Raw genomic sequence first — 16,426 nt, forward strand, 5'->3', positions numbered from 1 at the left:
TTTCACAACTACATGCTTATTGTCCATTAAAGCCACTAATGCACTTTTGATTTGAGTCATTCTTGAGCTGTCTTGCCAGTAAGTACTTCCCAGCCCACCCGCCTCCCTTTTGCCTCTGGGTTTTTTTTTTTTTTTTTTTCTGCAGGAGACAGATGATGAAAAATTGGCAATTCATCTTCATCATGGGGCATACACATTACCATTAATGTGCAGCTTTTTTTCTTTTTTTTTTTACATAATGCAGCTCTTCTCACTCACAAAAGCATTCAAAGGAAAGGTACAATATCCTGAGAGCTGGCCACGTCAGTCACGGTTATCATCAAGCGATCGAGGAAGAGTCGAGCGGTGAACGACTCGGCTGGTCTTCCCCAAATGCTCCATAAATATATGAAACACTATAAAAAAAAAAATGACCCACAATATCAACTAAATCGTGTTACAAAAAAAGATTTAGTAAATATAATTTCAAGATGTGGAGGCGTGGATTGTATATACTCCTGTAAAATGTAATAACACAGCATCGAATATTGATTTATTCTATAGGGACGGCTCTACTCCCACTCTATTTCAGATGCCTTAATGTGGAGCCCACACAGTGCACAACCTGGAATTTAGATTGATTCTACAAAAGATCGAATTTTAGATAAGTAGATGCTGAACATTTCATTGTTTTAGGGAAGGAATTTTTATATTTATTGTGCTTTTTTTGCCTCCATTTTTAAAGGGAATTTATCAAAGCAAGAGAATTGTAGCATGCAGAGTGTATTTGCAGAGCCTGGTTGATAATAGAATATATGGAACAATCCTCTGCAGATACGCCGTGCTCTATGATCAGGTAAATTACATTATTATCATGCGGACTTTACTTCTGCCGAATGAAATATCTGATGTTTTCTACAAACTCCACCTGGAAGTGATGGCATGTGTTACGATTTCCGCTCTCTTCCTGAGAAAATGCTCGGCCAGAAAATATCTAGGGTCCTCTCCCCAGCACCGAGTCCCTCTGGATACTGACAGCTGCCTGAATTACAAAGGTAGAAAATATGAGCAATGAACCAACTGAAATCTAATCATATAGAGCGACTTTGAGTTAACCTGAGGAGCCCCCCCGCCTCCCCCCACCACCACCACCACCCTCCTTCTGACCCGAACCCCAGCCTCTGAGCCTCGCCAAATTAGCTTTTCACCTACTATTCAGAAACCAGAACGAGGCGTATACAATGCACAGAGGTGCTCTGAAAAACTGCACCGCATGCAAACGTGGTTTTGCAATCCTTAAGCCCAACAAATCAGCAATTCTCTTCCGAACCTATTTGCATACAGAGCTCACGTATTCCGTGTATGTGCACGGCGTGAAAGTACGAATTACACAGCAGCCTTGTTTGGTGCTCGTGATATTGTTTGGAACTAAACTGAAGTGCAAATGCTTTCATGCACATCTCGTCCTGACTTCTGCAAAGCGAAAACATGTTATTATTTAATGGCCCGTGCTTTGATCTGGCTAATGTTTAATGCACTTGCAATAAAGATGAAGTTTAGCAGAGCTGATTAGAGAAATCTGGAAAATAAAAAATAAAAACATTAAGTGAATGGTTCAGTTGAAAACAACATCATTTAAAGTAATAGGTACCAGAAAAGATGCCAAAGAAAATGAGCATCAGTGTGAAATATGATAGTGTTTACAGTCTCTGCAAGGATAAACCATTCCATTAAGAATCCTTAATGGATTTACGGCTTAAACATTACTTTCATCTCCTTAACACAGGTGAAAATACCAGTGAATGTTGAAATGTTGCTTGAAACTTCATCAAAGATTGAAAGAGGATATACAGTTGTGTGAAGTTTTAAGCCCTTCAGATGTTTAGATTAATATCCATCTCACATACCATCAGTGAGGCATCTAATTGGTGCCAAATTAATTCTGCAGAACGACAAGTCAACAATTTTAGACTGAAAGATGATTTTGCTCTTTGTTTTAAAGAAACATTTCACTTTTAAATGGATAACTTCTCTCTCTTTATGGAAATATCTGGCTGCTAAATAATCACCAGATAGTTAAAAAAGCTCTAAAATCTCCACAACCAGCACCTCGCGGCAAACAGACACAGTGTGTGCGACTTTGTCGTTAGTTTGTATCTGAACTAATGTGTTGAAAATTCACCAAAGTCACACAATAACTCGGATCAATTAACTGGTGGAAGCAGGGGTTGAACAGCAGTGTTCTGCAAGGTAAATTACTGATTTAAAAAAAAAAAAGGAACCTGGTGGCTTTGAAGAACACGATATAAAGGCTTCATTCTCCCATTTGAAAGGGCTCTCTGATGACAAAGTAAAGCTGTCAAAATATTATAGCATGCACTAAAACTGATATGGATATTTTTAGATTGCTAAAATACGTTTGTTGCTGACCCCGTTCGAAGCAGCAGCTTAGCTTCCATGCAGGTACAGCTGCTGGCTTTTCCAAACTGTGGATGTGCTCAACACCATCTAGACCACAGACTGTGTGTAAAAGTGGACGTAGCTTCATGGTCTGAAAAATGAGGCCAATGTGGAAGCGCCTTAAACTGCAATACCACCGAGTGCCACTAGAGGTCGGCTCCAAAAAAGCTCTGGCTCCGTTGACTCCCATTCAACTTCTCTCATAAAATAAAAATTTCCCCAGGAGTTATCTCGGTGTTGTTAGCTAAAGTCGCTCCTTCTTATTCGTTTTCGTTGGTTCAAATGAAAATAATCCCGTCGTTAATTAGAAATAAGCCTCAAAAAGCTGTGTTTTTGGGGGCGTGTCTGTTTGATTGACAAGCCTGTGGTACAGTCAGGTTACGGCTATCGGTGGGCGGGACGTAGTGTCGTCAGGTTTCCAATCAGATCCGAGTCAGATCCACTTGCGAGCTCCTCCCCCAGCTCGTCCAAATATGGTCACTTCCTGCTCCAAACCGCTCTGAACTAGCAAGATGGCGCCGGCCAAAATCTGAACTCGAGGCGTCATAACAGCCGTTCACAAACCATCAGGTGACGTCACTGTTGGTTGCCGCTTGAATTCACCGCAGCTGATGATGCAAAATATCTCATAAAACACCATAAAAACACATTCGTAAAAAGTCAGAAAACATTTCCCTTCCAGATATCTCCTTCTGAAGTCTGTTTCCAAACATGGCAATAAACTCAATTGTTAGTCAGTACATGATAAGAAAAACATCATCATCATAATTATAATTTTGCCAACAATAGAGGATGGGCACGATAACAAGAACACCTTTAAAATATAACGCACTTCATTTTAAAAAAAAAAAAAAAAAAAAAAAAATGGCATCAGACATTCGACAAAACTATAATCAACCTTTTCTCCCACAATGACAACAAAAATGAAACCTTTCACGAAGGTAGTGTTTATTGCGGAGCTGTTGTATTGGATGCACCAGTACGGCCGCACTAGTCGCATACCGGAGCTATTGTTTCTATTGTGTCCACCTCCTCTTTGTGGCAAACAAAAACAACAAAAATGAGTCAGAGAATGCAAAAAAATTCAGATCCTACTCATGAGTCATGTAATGCTCATTTCCATCTTTTTTTTTCTACCTGAAGCACGTAGCTGTCTTATCTCCAAAGTTGTTTACTTATTCAAGAACTGACTGGTGCCTTCAGTCATGCAGAGGAGAAGATTAAGAAGAATTAACACTTTTTAGAAAAAGACACACAAAAAACCCACCTTTGGGATTGTCCTTTTTTTGGATTCAGTCAGTGCCCGAAAATGTAAGTAGATGTAATCCGAATGAAAAGCAAACTGCCACTATGTTAACATATAAACACGTTTCAAGGCTGAACGTCCCTCTGTGGCTTCTAGACATCGTCCGTGTTGCAGTTACATTTAAATAATTTCCTCTGCCTTCGTGTTAGTGGGTCTCATTTGTACTTCTTTCCCATTTTTTTCTTTTTCGATCGTTTAATGAGCGATGATATGCCGTCTCAATTTCCTGTAATTAGTCCGAACCGTGTCGAAACCGTTTTCAATCTGTAAAAAAAACGAACAGTGGTTTAGTTTGAGCCGGACCGAGACTATACTTCTTTTGGTCGAGCCCAATCTTGGTCTCTTGGTCTTTTGGTCCGGACCAAACACGGTCGGTGTGAAAGCATCCTTAGTCACCCTGCTAGTTGGCAAGGCACGCTAACATTTGCAGCTCACGTCAAAGTAGATAAACAAGCTCAAAGTAAACCTCTGGTAACAGCCACGCATGGTTTCATGCATGTTAAAAAATTCCAAAGCTCAACAGGCCTGCCTGAATTTTTAGATGTAAAGACAAAAATCTGTGGCAATATAAAGCACACAAAGTGCTTTGCAAAATGTGTGCTTTTTACTGTAATTTTCCTGGTGCAGCATGCATTAATCTGTTGGATATACACCAGCTTTGAGCTGAGCTGCAGTACTAATACAATTTGCAGCATCCACTTCACCATTTTTATTTTTTATTTTTTTTAAAAGCCATGAAAACCTTTTAATGTAAATGCTGCACATGTTCATGCAAAATAAAGTGCTTTTTTTTTTTTTTTTAAATGAGGCATTGTGGACCCCTTTTATCAAACCCAGGAAAACTTTTGAAATTATTATTTATTTTTTTTATGTTTGGAGGAGGCTCTGCTTTGTTTTACTTGGATTAATGTTGAGTTATAATTCAGTTCAGGGGTTATACGTCCCACCGGATACAATCAAAGTGAACGGTGCTCTGCACATCTCATATGAAGTGCGGCAAACAATCTGCAGTAAGTGCCGTGCTGTTTAGAGACAATATATTCAATCACACCTCAATATTGTCCTCTGAAATGCCGGCAGAAAGGTCAGGACTCAGTTTTAAAATTCAACACAGTCACCGTCGCTGTGGAGGACAGTAGGAACACGAGTCGGTTAAAATCCTCCTTTTCTGCCGGAGAGCTTTTGTCCCACAGCTACACGATCGGTAAAATCACAGACTGGAAAGCTTCTCTGGATGACCTTCTGTTTGCTGCTTAACTAAATTCATGTAAAAATCATAGAGATATGCTGTCTACTTAAAAATAACTTTCTGGCAGGATATTTCTTATCTCAGAAGCAGTCGATCTATAAGCCTGAACACACCCGGAAACAAATCAAGCAGAGGCAGATAATCTCCCCCGCAAATGATTTTGGGATCACATTCATTAACGGGAGGGGGGGGGGAAGGGGCTCTTACTGCTTCTGTTAACACATGACACAAACATCAGAGATTGGACATGTTTATCACCGTTAATTTCAAATAAATACATTTTAGATAAAGGGCCTTTAGAAACCTCTGTTCATCCATTAATGTTATAATTACGAATGACACGGTTGGCATTTTCTTTTTTCTAAATGGGTTTAGTACTCATGGAAATGTAGCACCACAATATGTAATGCGCCAAACAAGACTGTCTAATGGCCAAATAACTGACTTAGAGCTGTCATAAATAAAGATTCATTTGTGTTTATTATATCTGCGAAGCGTGATAGAACTTCAGGGACGGCCGTCATATTCTGCGTTAGGGTACACCGTCGGGTCAGCTGGCTGACTTCGAACTTACGACTTTGACATGCATCAATTCCCAAAATATGCTTTGATGGAGCATGCTAATACTCCTCGCATCCCACTTTTAATAACCCAACATCCACATCGTTCAGGAATCACGACATATTTACTGTAAACAAGTGATGTCGGCTTTACATTCACACCATTTGAAATACTGCGCTGCAATTGTCTTCCAAGAGGGGAAATCTGCACAACAAAAAACAAAATCAACAAACAGTTTGAGGTGCATTTTTAAGGCCTCGTGATGAAATCAGCTATTTCGAGCTGAGCTTGAACACTGCTGTGTTTCGGGACGTTTCCCCGGAGCCCTACTTCTACTCGTCAACGGTTGATTTGAATTGAGACAAATCAATATCGGCTGTTTCGAACAATAGAATATCATTTCAATGGATTTGCTGACTTCTAAATTGAAAATAAACATCCAAATGAAAGATTGACCTCCAAAGACTAAATTACCCCAGACTACCCTACATTTTTATATTTCTCAATTTGAAAGAATAAAGAATCACATTTGTAAAAGACATTTTACCTCTCATTCATAAGGCTTCTTGAAGAGGCAGAAATTCAAGACACAGAAAGTCCAGTTAACTTCAGATTGACTCTATTGAGTAAAAATAAATCAGTACATGAAAACGTTGATTCATTTTTTTGATGATTTCTTTTCCTGTTTTTTAAGTTTCAGCAGATGAAAGAAAAATGCAATCACCATCTGACCTTCCTTCATACGATGACATATTTCTACTGAAAGTGAATGACCAGACAAATATTGCACAGCTCTGTTTGAGGAAAAAGATGTTAAATAAAATGCGAATTAAACTTGATCAAACAATAAAGTGATATGCAGCTGTAGCAGCATATGTCATATGACTTTAGCAAGACGAAAATCAGTTGCTTGTTTTAGCTCAAATATTGAAACTAAACTGACTTGATGCTGCCGGGAAATGAGTTCAACGGTCACAGACATTTATTCTCATTGCAGAAGACCTATTTGTTGTATATCAAAGAAATTATGCATAAACATATAACATATTGTCCTTGAAAATGAGGATGTGAAACAACTTACTCAGATTGAAAGTGAATATAAAACACAAAATTAAAACTTTTGCCACCTTAATTTAAGTACATATCATGTTTTTACGAATGACATATTGATATCCGTGGAGGCTGTAAAATACTATATGAAAATTCTTTAAATTATTACATTTGTATTAAAACAAGATTAACGAGATGTGAAGAAGCTTTAAAAGGTCCATAATGACATTAATAGTTAATGAATGAATAATATACTCAAACATGTGGAACACCAATGACATTATTTTTAACATTTATGTTTTGTATTCATTTATATATGTTCTTGTAACATTCATTGGGTTTGTGGCTTTAAAGAAATTCAGCAAATTTTGTATGTCGTAAAAATAAAAAGAGGTTGAAAAAAATACTTTTCTTACTCTCAGGCTGGAACTTTGGAAAAATCACTTTATAAATCAACTTTTAAAAACCACGTATTTTATTTGTCATTTAACGCCAGAGTTCTTCAATACATTAATTGATACATTAATGTATACAATTAATACATTAATTAAAAAAACAAAAACATTTAATCATCAAGTTAAAACTCAGATTTACATTTTACACTATTTGAATATAAAATTAGGTAATAAAATAATCAACTACTGAAGCTATAAGCATTTCAGGGCCACGGTCCAGCTTCCAGTCGGCATGAGTCCACCAATGTCAGCAAAACATAATCTGGACACAAAAAAAATATAGATTATTTCCATTTAGCAAAATAAATCTACACAGCGTGATAAACAAACGGCAATCAATGCGGCCAGTCTTGTACTTTTAAAATAAGAAAAACATAACAGAGATCCCTCATTGAATATATTAGCAGTATTTCATTTTCAGCCTTATTGTCTTGCGAAGTTGTTGATACGAAGTGTGACACGAATCTTCGCGAGGCTCGTTGAGCTTGAACGCAGCTTCCATCCCTATAGTGGAAAAAAAAAAAGCTAAAAGATCATCCCGTCAATGTTCCCTCGATGGTAAACAAAATGTGACAGTGACGCCGGGGGCAACTTATCAATCACTGACAAAACAAACCAAAAAAAATGTGTGAACGACCGACATGTCGAGGCATAAGTTGTGAAAAACCTGAAACACTTCGGAGAGGTTTCCAGATGTACATGATCCTTTTCCAAGGTGAACTAGTGATGGAAATAAAGCTCTGGGGTGGATTTTTAACAATGCGGCTGCACACTGCACCAGCAGCACACACACTGCAGTGAGGTCAGTAACTCTGCTGTAGAGAGATGAATGGGGGGGGGGGGGGGATCGAGCTCAACAGCAACGATTAAGGAGTTTATTAATTCATCCGTCATCCCAGGCCGCCCAGTGCAATCTGTTTATACTCGCCATCTGTGACAGGTATCGGTTTATTATCACCATGTTAACCAATTAAGGCTCTCGGATGCCCCTTAAACTTTATTAACATCCATAAACCGCGAGTTGACGTGGATAGCATAAATGCGCACGTAGGAATTTAGTATATTCAGCGACAAATACACTTTGGGAGACTTGTAATGCCGCTTTAATTATATGCAAATTCAGTAACACCATGTTTGACTTGCTTTCCTGTGATTTCCGCTCAAGAACACAATATCCGCCGCAGCTAGATTAAAAGTACTCCCGCCGCTTTCTTTGCTCGTGTCGAGGCACTCGCAGCGTTCGTTTGAGGTCGAGTTGTTCAATCTTGGAAAAAAGGCAACTTGAAGCAGGATTTATTTTATTCACATTTGACTAGAACCGTTTGTCTCTCCACGACCTTTTAAACTGCAGTGTCTGATTTTTGGCCACACGGAGGGGGGGGGGGGGGGGAGGGGGACAGCACAAACATACTGTAAACACAACACTCACATACAGTACATAATCACGTTTTTAAGTTGATATGGTGAAGTTGTAAGCAAACAGTTGTCTATCTATATATCCTGCACGCTATGATGCACTCACCGGGCTGTAAACATCAGAGCCCCCCCCCTCCCCCAATGAGAGCGGAGTGCAACGCCGTGTCGGTAAATTACAGACTTCGAAGACTCCCACTCGAATTCCTCGATATGCGCTGGCGTTACGACGCCAATTCGTATTGCTTCGTTTAGCTTTACTACCGCCGCCGATGTTGGAACTACATTTAAAACCAAACGCTTGGCTTCAACGTTATCGCACTGAGCCACACCCACCGGTCGCTGATTGGTCCACCTTCCAGAGTGGCTGAGCGAACCTTCAGGGTTTCCAGACTGTAGTCACTGCACAAACTGTAAGCTGTAAGCAATAAGTGGGCGGAGCCAGGCTCATCGTGTTTTTTGGCCATCGGATGAACGCAAGTTCACAATTTGATGTTCTTTTAGCTCCTTTTTTGGTTTCCACCAATCTCCACGCTCTACATGTTCACCAGCGAGTTGCCGCCGTTGTGCGGTTTGCTGCCGTGCAGCCTGCTGCGAGCTTTTTCTTTTTTTTTTTTTTTTTTTTTTTTTTTAATGAAAGCTGCTGCCTGCAGTGGCTAAAAAAAAAAAAAGAGTGTAAAAAAGCCAACTTCAAACGCTGAGCTGAGAGGACCTCCAGAGCCGAGGGTTCAAAACTAGAAGCAACACCTTTCAAATACAAGGAGTAATGTTTATATTGATCATTAATCAACGTGCTTTTGTTGCTGTTAACCCAACCATACGTAGGACATGTGATTCACACCCCAGTCTCACAAAAAAAATTTAAAACTGCATTGCCACAATCTGGGGAAATCATCCAAAACCAAATAGCGGTCAGCAACGAGCCTAAATGATCGGAAATATTAAATAGATCTGATCATGGATGGATTATAACCCAACGGGCCCACTGGAACACGTGTAAAATTTACATTAAATTTTACATATTTTTTTGTGTCTCCTTGTAGTCGTCTTTTGTTTGCAGTTGAAATACTTCTTTATGTAACCATCTATTTCTGGTTGCTTCGTGTCTCTTTTATGTCTCCTGTTGAGTTTCATTTTTTTGTGGTCACTTTCTATCCATCAGCAGTCGTTTTACCTTTGTGGTCGTTTTGTGTCTCCTCATAATCATTCTGTATTTTCTTTCTTGGTTGTTTTTTTTGTACGTCTCAGTGGTCATTTTTCATCTCTGGATTTTTTTTTTTTTTTTTTTTTTACCCATCTCATTGTTGTACCTCTGTGGTTGAGTTTGAGCAATTTCCATCTATTTGTAGGCGTTTCATATGTCTCCGCAATAATTTGAGGTCTGGATGTATTTTAAAGTTGTTTTTTTTCTGTCACTCTTTTTTTTTTTTTTTTGCATTTTATGATCATTTTGTGCCTTTTTGTTCCCAGTAGACCCGCTCAGTCATCCATCCATCCAACACGCTTCCCGATAAATATGAATCACCTTTGTCTCAAGTTGAAAATAATTTTCTCCATGACAAAACCTCCATGAACATCGTTTTTTTTTTTTTTAGTAATTAGTGACCACCGCTATCATCCCTCTGATTGGACGAACTCATAAGGCTGAAACGATTGACATTTCCCAACACTCAGCGACGTGAATACTTCGGTGAAGACGACAGGTAACGGAGGCATATACACTTCACAGCCAAAAAAAAAAGGCAGATGTACTCGAATGCAACAGTTTGCCATGAAAAAAAAAAAAAAATAAAGAAAATCAGTGCGCTCAAACATCTTCCAGCGAAGTCAAAGTTTGAAAAGTACTTTCGGGATGTTTTCGTGTTCCTCTCGGAGGCTGCTTTGAGTGACAGGAACATACAGTATAGCGATAGGGGAACATTTCAAGTCTCTTCCATCTGGACGGGGGGACTCGGCACTTCCAGAGAATGCGAACAATTTCCGACGTCTTATTTCCTCTCTCTCTTGTGATCCGTTTTCATCCATCATTTTTCCACCATTTGGCAAGAGCCGACCGACGCGGCAGCAATGTTTTTGATTATACTGTGACAACACATTATGAAGAAGTCAGTAAGCTTACAATCTTCTATTTTTTTTTTTTGCTTTTTTTTTTTTTTGCTTTTTTTTTTTTTGCTTTTTCAATTTACAGAGGGAACACAAGAAAGCCAGAAAATGTTGAGTATTGCCATCCACCAACTAGATTTCCCTTCTCCAGCTTTAGGTAGACTTTGTCCTCTTTTTCCAGATAGAGCAGAACTCCATTGGTGGCGGCCTCGCGAGTCACGTCTTTGTCGCCCGCAAAGGCCGAGATGACCGGTTTCCCATTCAGCATCAGGTTCACCTGAATAATCCAACAGAAGCAACAATGAGCAACAGTAAAGGAAAGCGAGTGAGACAACTTTTAGCAGAGTTTATTTCTTATTTGTAACGACTTCCCTTGACCTTTTCACAACGATAAAACTCGCCACACAGCCCCTTTTGATGTATATTATATATGTATATCAGATAAAATGGGATTTCAGGTTCGGATTATATTAAAGCATTTGTTTTCATTCATGTTTTAGACAGTGGAAAAGTAGTCTTAAAACTCCTAGCAGCCATTTTTTTTTTCATTGATAAGCCAAAGAGTTCATACTATGAGACTATTATTTAGGAGTTCTTAGAATGTTTTGCCCCACATCTTAGTATATATATATATCATCTTTTTTAATAAACTTTCAAAACAGTGTTGCACAGTGCTTTACGTACAAAAACATTGCAATGTAGCACTTCAATATAAGTAGAAGAGATAAAATAGAATAAAATGACAAAACGAGATCAAGAAATAATCAAATAAAGACGTTAAACGGGGAAATATATTGAAACGGGAAACCTTCAACAGCAAAGTTATTTTTTTGTTTTGTTTTTCCTTAACCCAATTCGAATGTTATCCGGACATTAAATGACCGTCATCAGCTACCATCGCTCCAATAATTATGAATCAGTCTGAGCAAATTGCGACTACTAAGTGACCTCTAGTGGTCGTAGTGTAGCGAACGAGAAGGTCGGGTGACGTATTATGAAGAGAGACAGCGAGGGTTGTACCTCCGCCTGAGAGACCGCCGTTCGTCTCTCGTGTGAAAACGAAAGTCAACCTTTTTAATTTACGTTCATAAAGTAGCTTCCGTATTGGATCATACGAACAAAGGTAACTTAAGTACTTATTTTAACTCTGTAATCGTGACCTTTTCCCTGAACCTAACCAAGTCGTTTTGTTGCCTAAACTTAATCAAACTGCGACCCCGTCACAACGTAAACCACGTGTTGATGATGACGAAGGTTTCACTGTTACTCTCCCGCCGTCATGTGTTGTTGATAACTGAGCTAACTAGGAGGAGGAAGAGGAGCAGGAGGAGGAGGAGGGCCCTTCTTGCCCTATCTACGGCCCTGATGACAGTAGATTGCGTCCATTCAATGAGTTGATAAAACATTGTTTTAAAGAAGATATCTGACCGATAGAGGGTGCTAGGTTGCCATCATTCATGTTTTTTTTTTTAACAAACCATCAAGTAAATAATTTATGTTTAATTTAGAATACAGAACATTCTTCATGGATAATATGTGAACTATAAACAGATGTTGTCAGCGGAGGGAAAAGCTGCAGGAGTTTCCTGTTTGTTCTCCTGAGAGACAATAGAAATATCGCCCGGTCAGCACAACCGTGCGTTGCCAATGGCTGAGAGATATCCAATCAGATGCAGGTAGGGAGGTTATTTTAATGCCTCAAGCAGAAGCAGTCAGCAGTAGTGTTGTGACATCTTGTCGAATGACAATTATTCCCCCTCCCAACATCCAACTACCAGTAAAAGAGCTCCACCCACATCAAACTCCGTCATAATAAGACAGCAAACTACCTTAAAAGGTCAACTTTACATCCAGGCTTCTAATTGGTGCAACAGAAGGGCTCTCTAGATGCAGTCGTGCAAACAGTGGAGGCCGATACAACGTATTAGCAGTGAAGCTGCACATTACTCAACCGGGCAAAAGTTGAACAAACTTAATTGTTGGTTTTTTTTACATTATGAACTCTTCTGGAAGCATTTTAATTGGCATGTATACGTAAATGTTTGTGCAGATAATTGTATAACTGTAATTCCTTTATTTTCAATGAGATCCTTTTCAATTCAAATAGAATCCTTGTAAATTCCAGTAATTATGATCATTAAAAAAACGTGGTGTAGAGCAGGTTTATCTATTAAACTGAACCTGTCTACATTCTTTCATGTCGTACGAGCATGTGGTGTTTAATGAGAATAGAAAGGCCCTGTAACTTTTTGTTGTTGTTGATGGTTGGCAGAAAAATAATCAATAACTTTTTTTTTTATAAAAATACAATGTCAGTGATTATTTTCTCTTGCAGATCCATCTAATTTTAATAATGTAATCAACATTATTATTCAGATAACACATTCAGGCTAAATGTTAATTTATACCGGGGTTTTTTGCAGTGAATTGAGTGACACCAGTACTTTTATTGTTAATTATTGTGAGATATAGTGTGGGAAGAGTCTTGCAGTTTTAAATAATACATCAGACGAATAAAACTCGTAAGCGTTTTGCTTTTTCGAAACTAAAATATTGAGATAAACCACACCCAACCCCCCCTCCACCGCACCAATAATTTCCATATTGTCCTGATGAGATGTTTTTTTGCCCCAGTCCAACACAAAAATGCATTTTACAACTAAATCCACTGCACAGGTGTGTAAAACCAACCAAAACAAACGTACCTGTATGGTTTGGCTCTGGTACACTTTAATTACGTGGAAGTTAAAACTGTAGACTCCTTTTCTTGGGGACAAAAATACTGATTCGAATGTGAAGTAGTTTCCTATATTCACAAGAATCTGTGAATAGAAAAGAAAGGAGGGGGGAAAAAATGTACCGTGACAAAGGTGTTTATAGAGTCAGCACTTCAACGCAGGCTTTAATTTCAATGGGGCTTTGCGATTAAATATTTAAACAGGAAATCAGTCACGCACACTTCTCTGTTGTAGCTCTACCAGACTCCCCTCATGGTCAGATGCAAAGTGAGTGTGACACACTTCAAAAAACATTTGATTCAACCTCCTCTGGTTTCATCAGAAAACTAGAGGAGCCATAAATCCCCATCAGTAGATTTAAATTTCCACTTTGGGGCAAAACATTTTTTTTTTCTTTCCCACACTGACAAGAAAGTGCCTGAAAAGAATGACTTCTACAAATCACAGATGCAGAATAACCAATTGGTTCTTATTGATAAATAAATATATGTGACTGTTTGCACGCTAAAAAAATGATCCAACCTGAATATGTCAGTCAGCAAACACCGCATAGCACTTAATACGGTCTCAGGAGTGTAACTAAAAGGTCACTACAGTCATATTAAACATACAGTTCTTCAAGTAATGTGGACACTCTTTGGGTTTTAATTGATGGAGGCGGCAGAGTTTTTTTTTTTTTTTTTTTTCTTCTTATACCTGTAGAGTCACTCCTACACTTGAATCCCACCTCTTCCAGACCTCTGCGGTCTGTGCCGGGACCTTTGACAAAACGTCGCTTTCATATAGCAACAGCGTGCACATTGACCCACACCAATCAGATCACTATAGCACGGTGTCAGGACTGCAAACAGATCGCGTTATGTAATCCAGATGCGAGGGCAGAAGATCAGCGGTGATACCGTTAGAAACACCTTACAACTGCCCACTGGTACATGACTAATCAAAATCTTCCTTGTGGTTTTTTTTTTTTTTTTTTTTTTTTTTTTTTTTGTGCTGCCACCGCTTGATTTGTTTGGGTGTATTATCTATGTAGGTGAGGGTGCGTGCGAGAGAGGGCGCGCGCGGTAAAGGGTGCTGGTGGAGGGGTGTGGGGGGGGGGGGGGGTAGCTCGAGCCAGAGATGATGAGTGCCTGTGCAGGCTCTGCAGGATGGCCGGCCCTCAAAATCCAGTCACTTTTCACTCCAGAACCTGCTTTGCGCGCGATGTGCGCGCGCTTGAACAGCACATCCACATTGCCAACTGCAACCAGCTTCAAAACTAAACTCTGGGGGGGGCGGGGGGGGCGGGCAGATACAATGACACTTTGATGTGCTGCATCAGTAGTCAAAACTGAGCAAAAGGATGTAAAAAAATAAATAAATTTAAAAAAAAAACACCAAAGGATTAAAATTCTTTCGAACATATTCAGTGAAATATAGAAACATCTATTGCAAAGTGCTATTAAAGGAGTATTCAACCACTTTTTGACGCATATTTCATAAAAAAAAAAAAATGGGTTTAACCTGATCGAAGTAGATTATTCTGGTTTTGTTGCTCATCTCCGACGGCTCGTGGTTGTTGCTCCGGACTGCAGAGAAAGCCACCTTGGAGTTGGCGGCGCGCACCGAGATGCCGAGCGGAGAGGACGAAGCCTTCCAGTCCGTCGCCGGGTTCGAGTCGCAGACCACCAGGCATTTGCCCTCCAGCACGATTGGCTCCGTGTCGTTCTGAGCTCTCGCCACCTCGGAGATCACGGTCCAGCTGAGAATGAGTATAAGGGACCTCACCATGGTTCTTTCTCTGTGGCAGCGCCGATACGAAAAAGAGGAGACCGTCTCCCTGCACCACACAAGTTTCCTTCCGAGTCCCCTCCGCTGGTCTCCCCCGCGCCGCAGACGCGTCTGACGCTGTGAAATTCTCTTATTGGATCCAGAGATGTGCCATATCCGAGTGAAAGATCAACAAAAAGAGAAATCCTTATTAATTCTTAAATCTTCTTTTGCAAACACAGAAATCCCCGATTGTTGTCCGTGCGTCTCATTTTCAGGCAGACTTTATTTTAAGTAGACCATACGGGATGTTTTTTTTTTTTTTTTTATGGAGGATCGGTCCAGTGTGAGAGTTGAATCAGTCGATAAATTGTCCATAGCCGTCACTCCCACACTCCAAATAACGCGTCTGACTACAGCTCTTCCCCGCATTGATGTGCTGCGTGTGTGTGTGCGCGCCTTGCCATCCACTTTACGCACGCACATGTGGCGGAACTTATAATTAACTGTCTCTGCGCAATTTTCCCAAATCTTACGTTGGTTTAATTCTCTGTAATTTAACCACCAACCAAAGAATACATTCATTTAACTGGCTGTATTAATTATAGGACAACTGAAAAGATGCAGTGATTGTTCTGACTGCCCCCTTTTTTTTTTTTTTTTTCTGAGATCCAGGAACAAATCCATGACAGAATTATTCCCAAACACATTTCTGACAATTTTCCAGTATTAAAGGACTTCTGCCATAACTGAATCTGAGGATCTCCAGTGCTCCCTGGCACTGAAGTCCGCCATGGGACCTTTACCCTTTATAAGGTTGTCTATGCTGATATCATCCAGTCTTCACTTCACCTGCAGCCTAAAAAAAACCACATCTCTGAAACTGGAAGGCAAAAAACTTTCACACCTAATTAAAAGAACCACTTTAAATTCATTCATCTTCCTTAAAATATCTCTGATGATCTGTATTTTCACTTGGATTCCTTCATTTATCACCTACATCTGACACAAAATGCACTTGTCTGTCTTCGTCTGCGGGCTGCATTAAATCAACAAGCCTCCCAAAGTGTCCTCGGAGAGTGCTGTCAAGAGATTAGAGATATGTGAGCTCGTCACCTCTGTCCTTGTGTCACTGGGCTCCCCATAAAAAAAAGCAGATCAATTTGAACGTCCTTCCTCTGACTTACAAAAGGCCTCATCAGCCTCCCTCAGTGTTTCAACTTGAGCTCGCCGCAGCTTAAAAAAATGAAAAAGATAGATCGTTGATGCTAAATTCTTTCTGAGATGAGGGGTAAAAACGCGAGTCGTTCTCCATTATTTGATTAATTCAGCCACGTGGATAAAGAATTATGCGGGAAATTGA

The 16,426-nt window shown here is 39.7% G+C and overlaps 1 protein-coding gene across 1 annotated transcript; it reads right to left on the reverse strand.

Annotated features, from left to right (window-relative positions):
* Window positions 1–7,019: 7,019 nt before the first annotated feature.
* cbln4 (cerebellin 4 precursor) lies at window positions 7,020–15,576 on the reverse strand. Its single transcript, XM_069141836.1, has 3 exons — window positions 14,818–15,576; window positions 13,282–13,398; window positions 7,020–10,853 (listed from the first exon to the last, which is right to left on the reverse strand). The coding sequence occupies exons 1-3, from the start codon at window positions 15,082–15,084 to the stop codon at window positions 10,656–10,658; spliced, it is 582 nt and encodes a 193-aa protein (XP_068997937.1). The 5' UTR covers window positions 15,085–15,576; the 3' UTR covers window positions 7,020–10,655.
* Between the last annotated feature and the right edge of the window lie 850 nt (window positions 15,577–16,426).

Source organism: Embiotoca jacksoni, unplaced genomic scaffold (assembly GCF_022577435.1).
Source record: "Embiotoca jacksoni isolate LCO1_2020_lvr unplaced genomic scaffold, fEmbJac1.0.p SCAF_91, whole genome shotgun sequence".
In the NCBI taxonomy this organism is placed as follows: Eukaryota; Metazoa; Chordata; class Actinopteri; family Embiotocidae; genus Embiotoca; species Embiotoca jacksoni.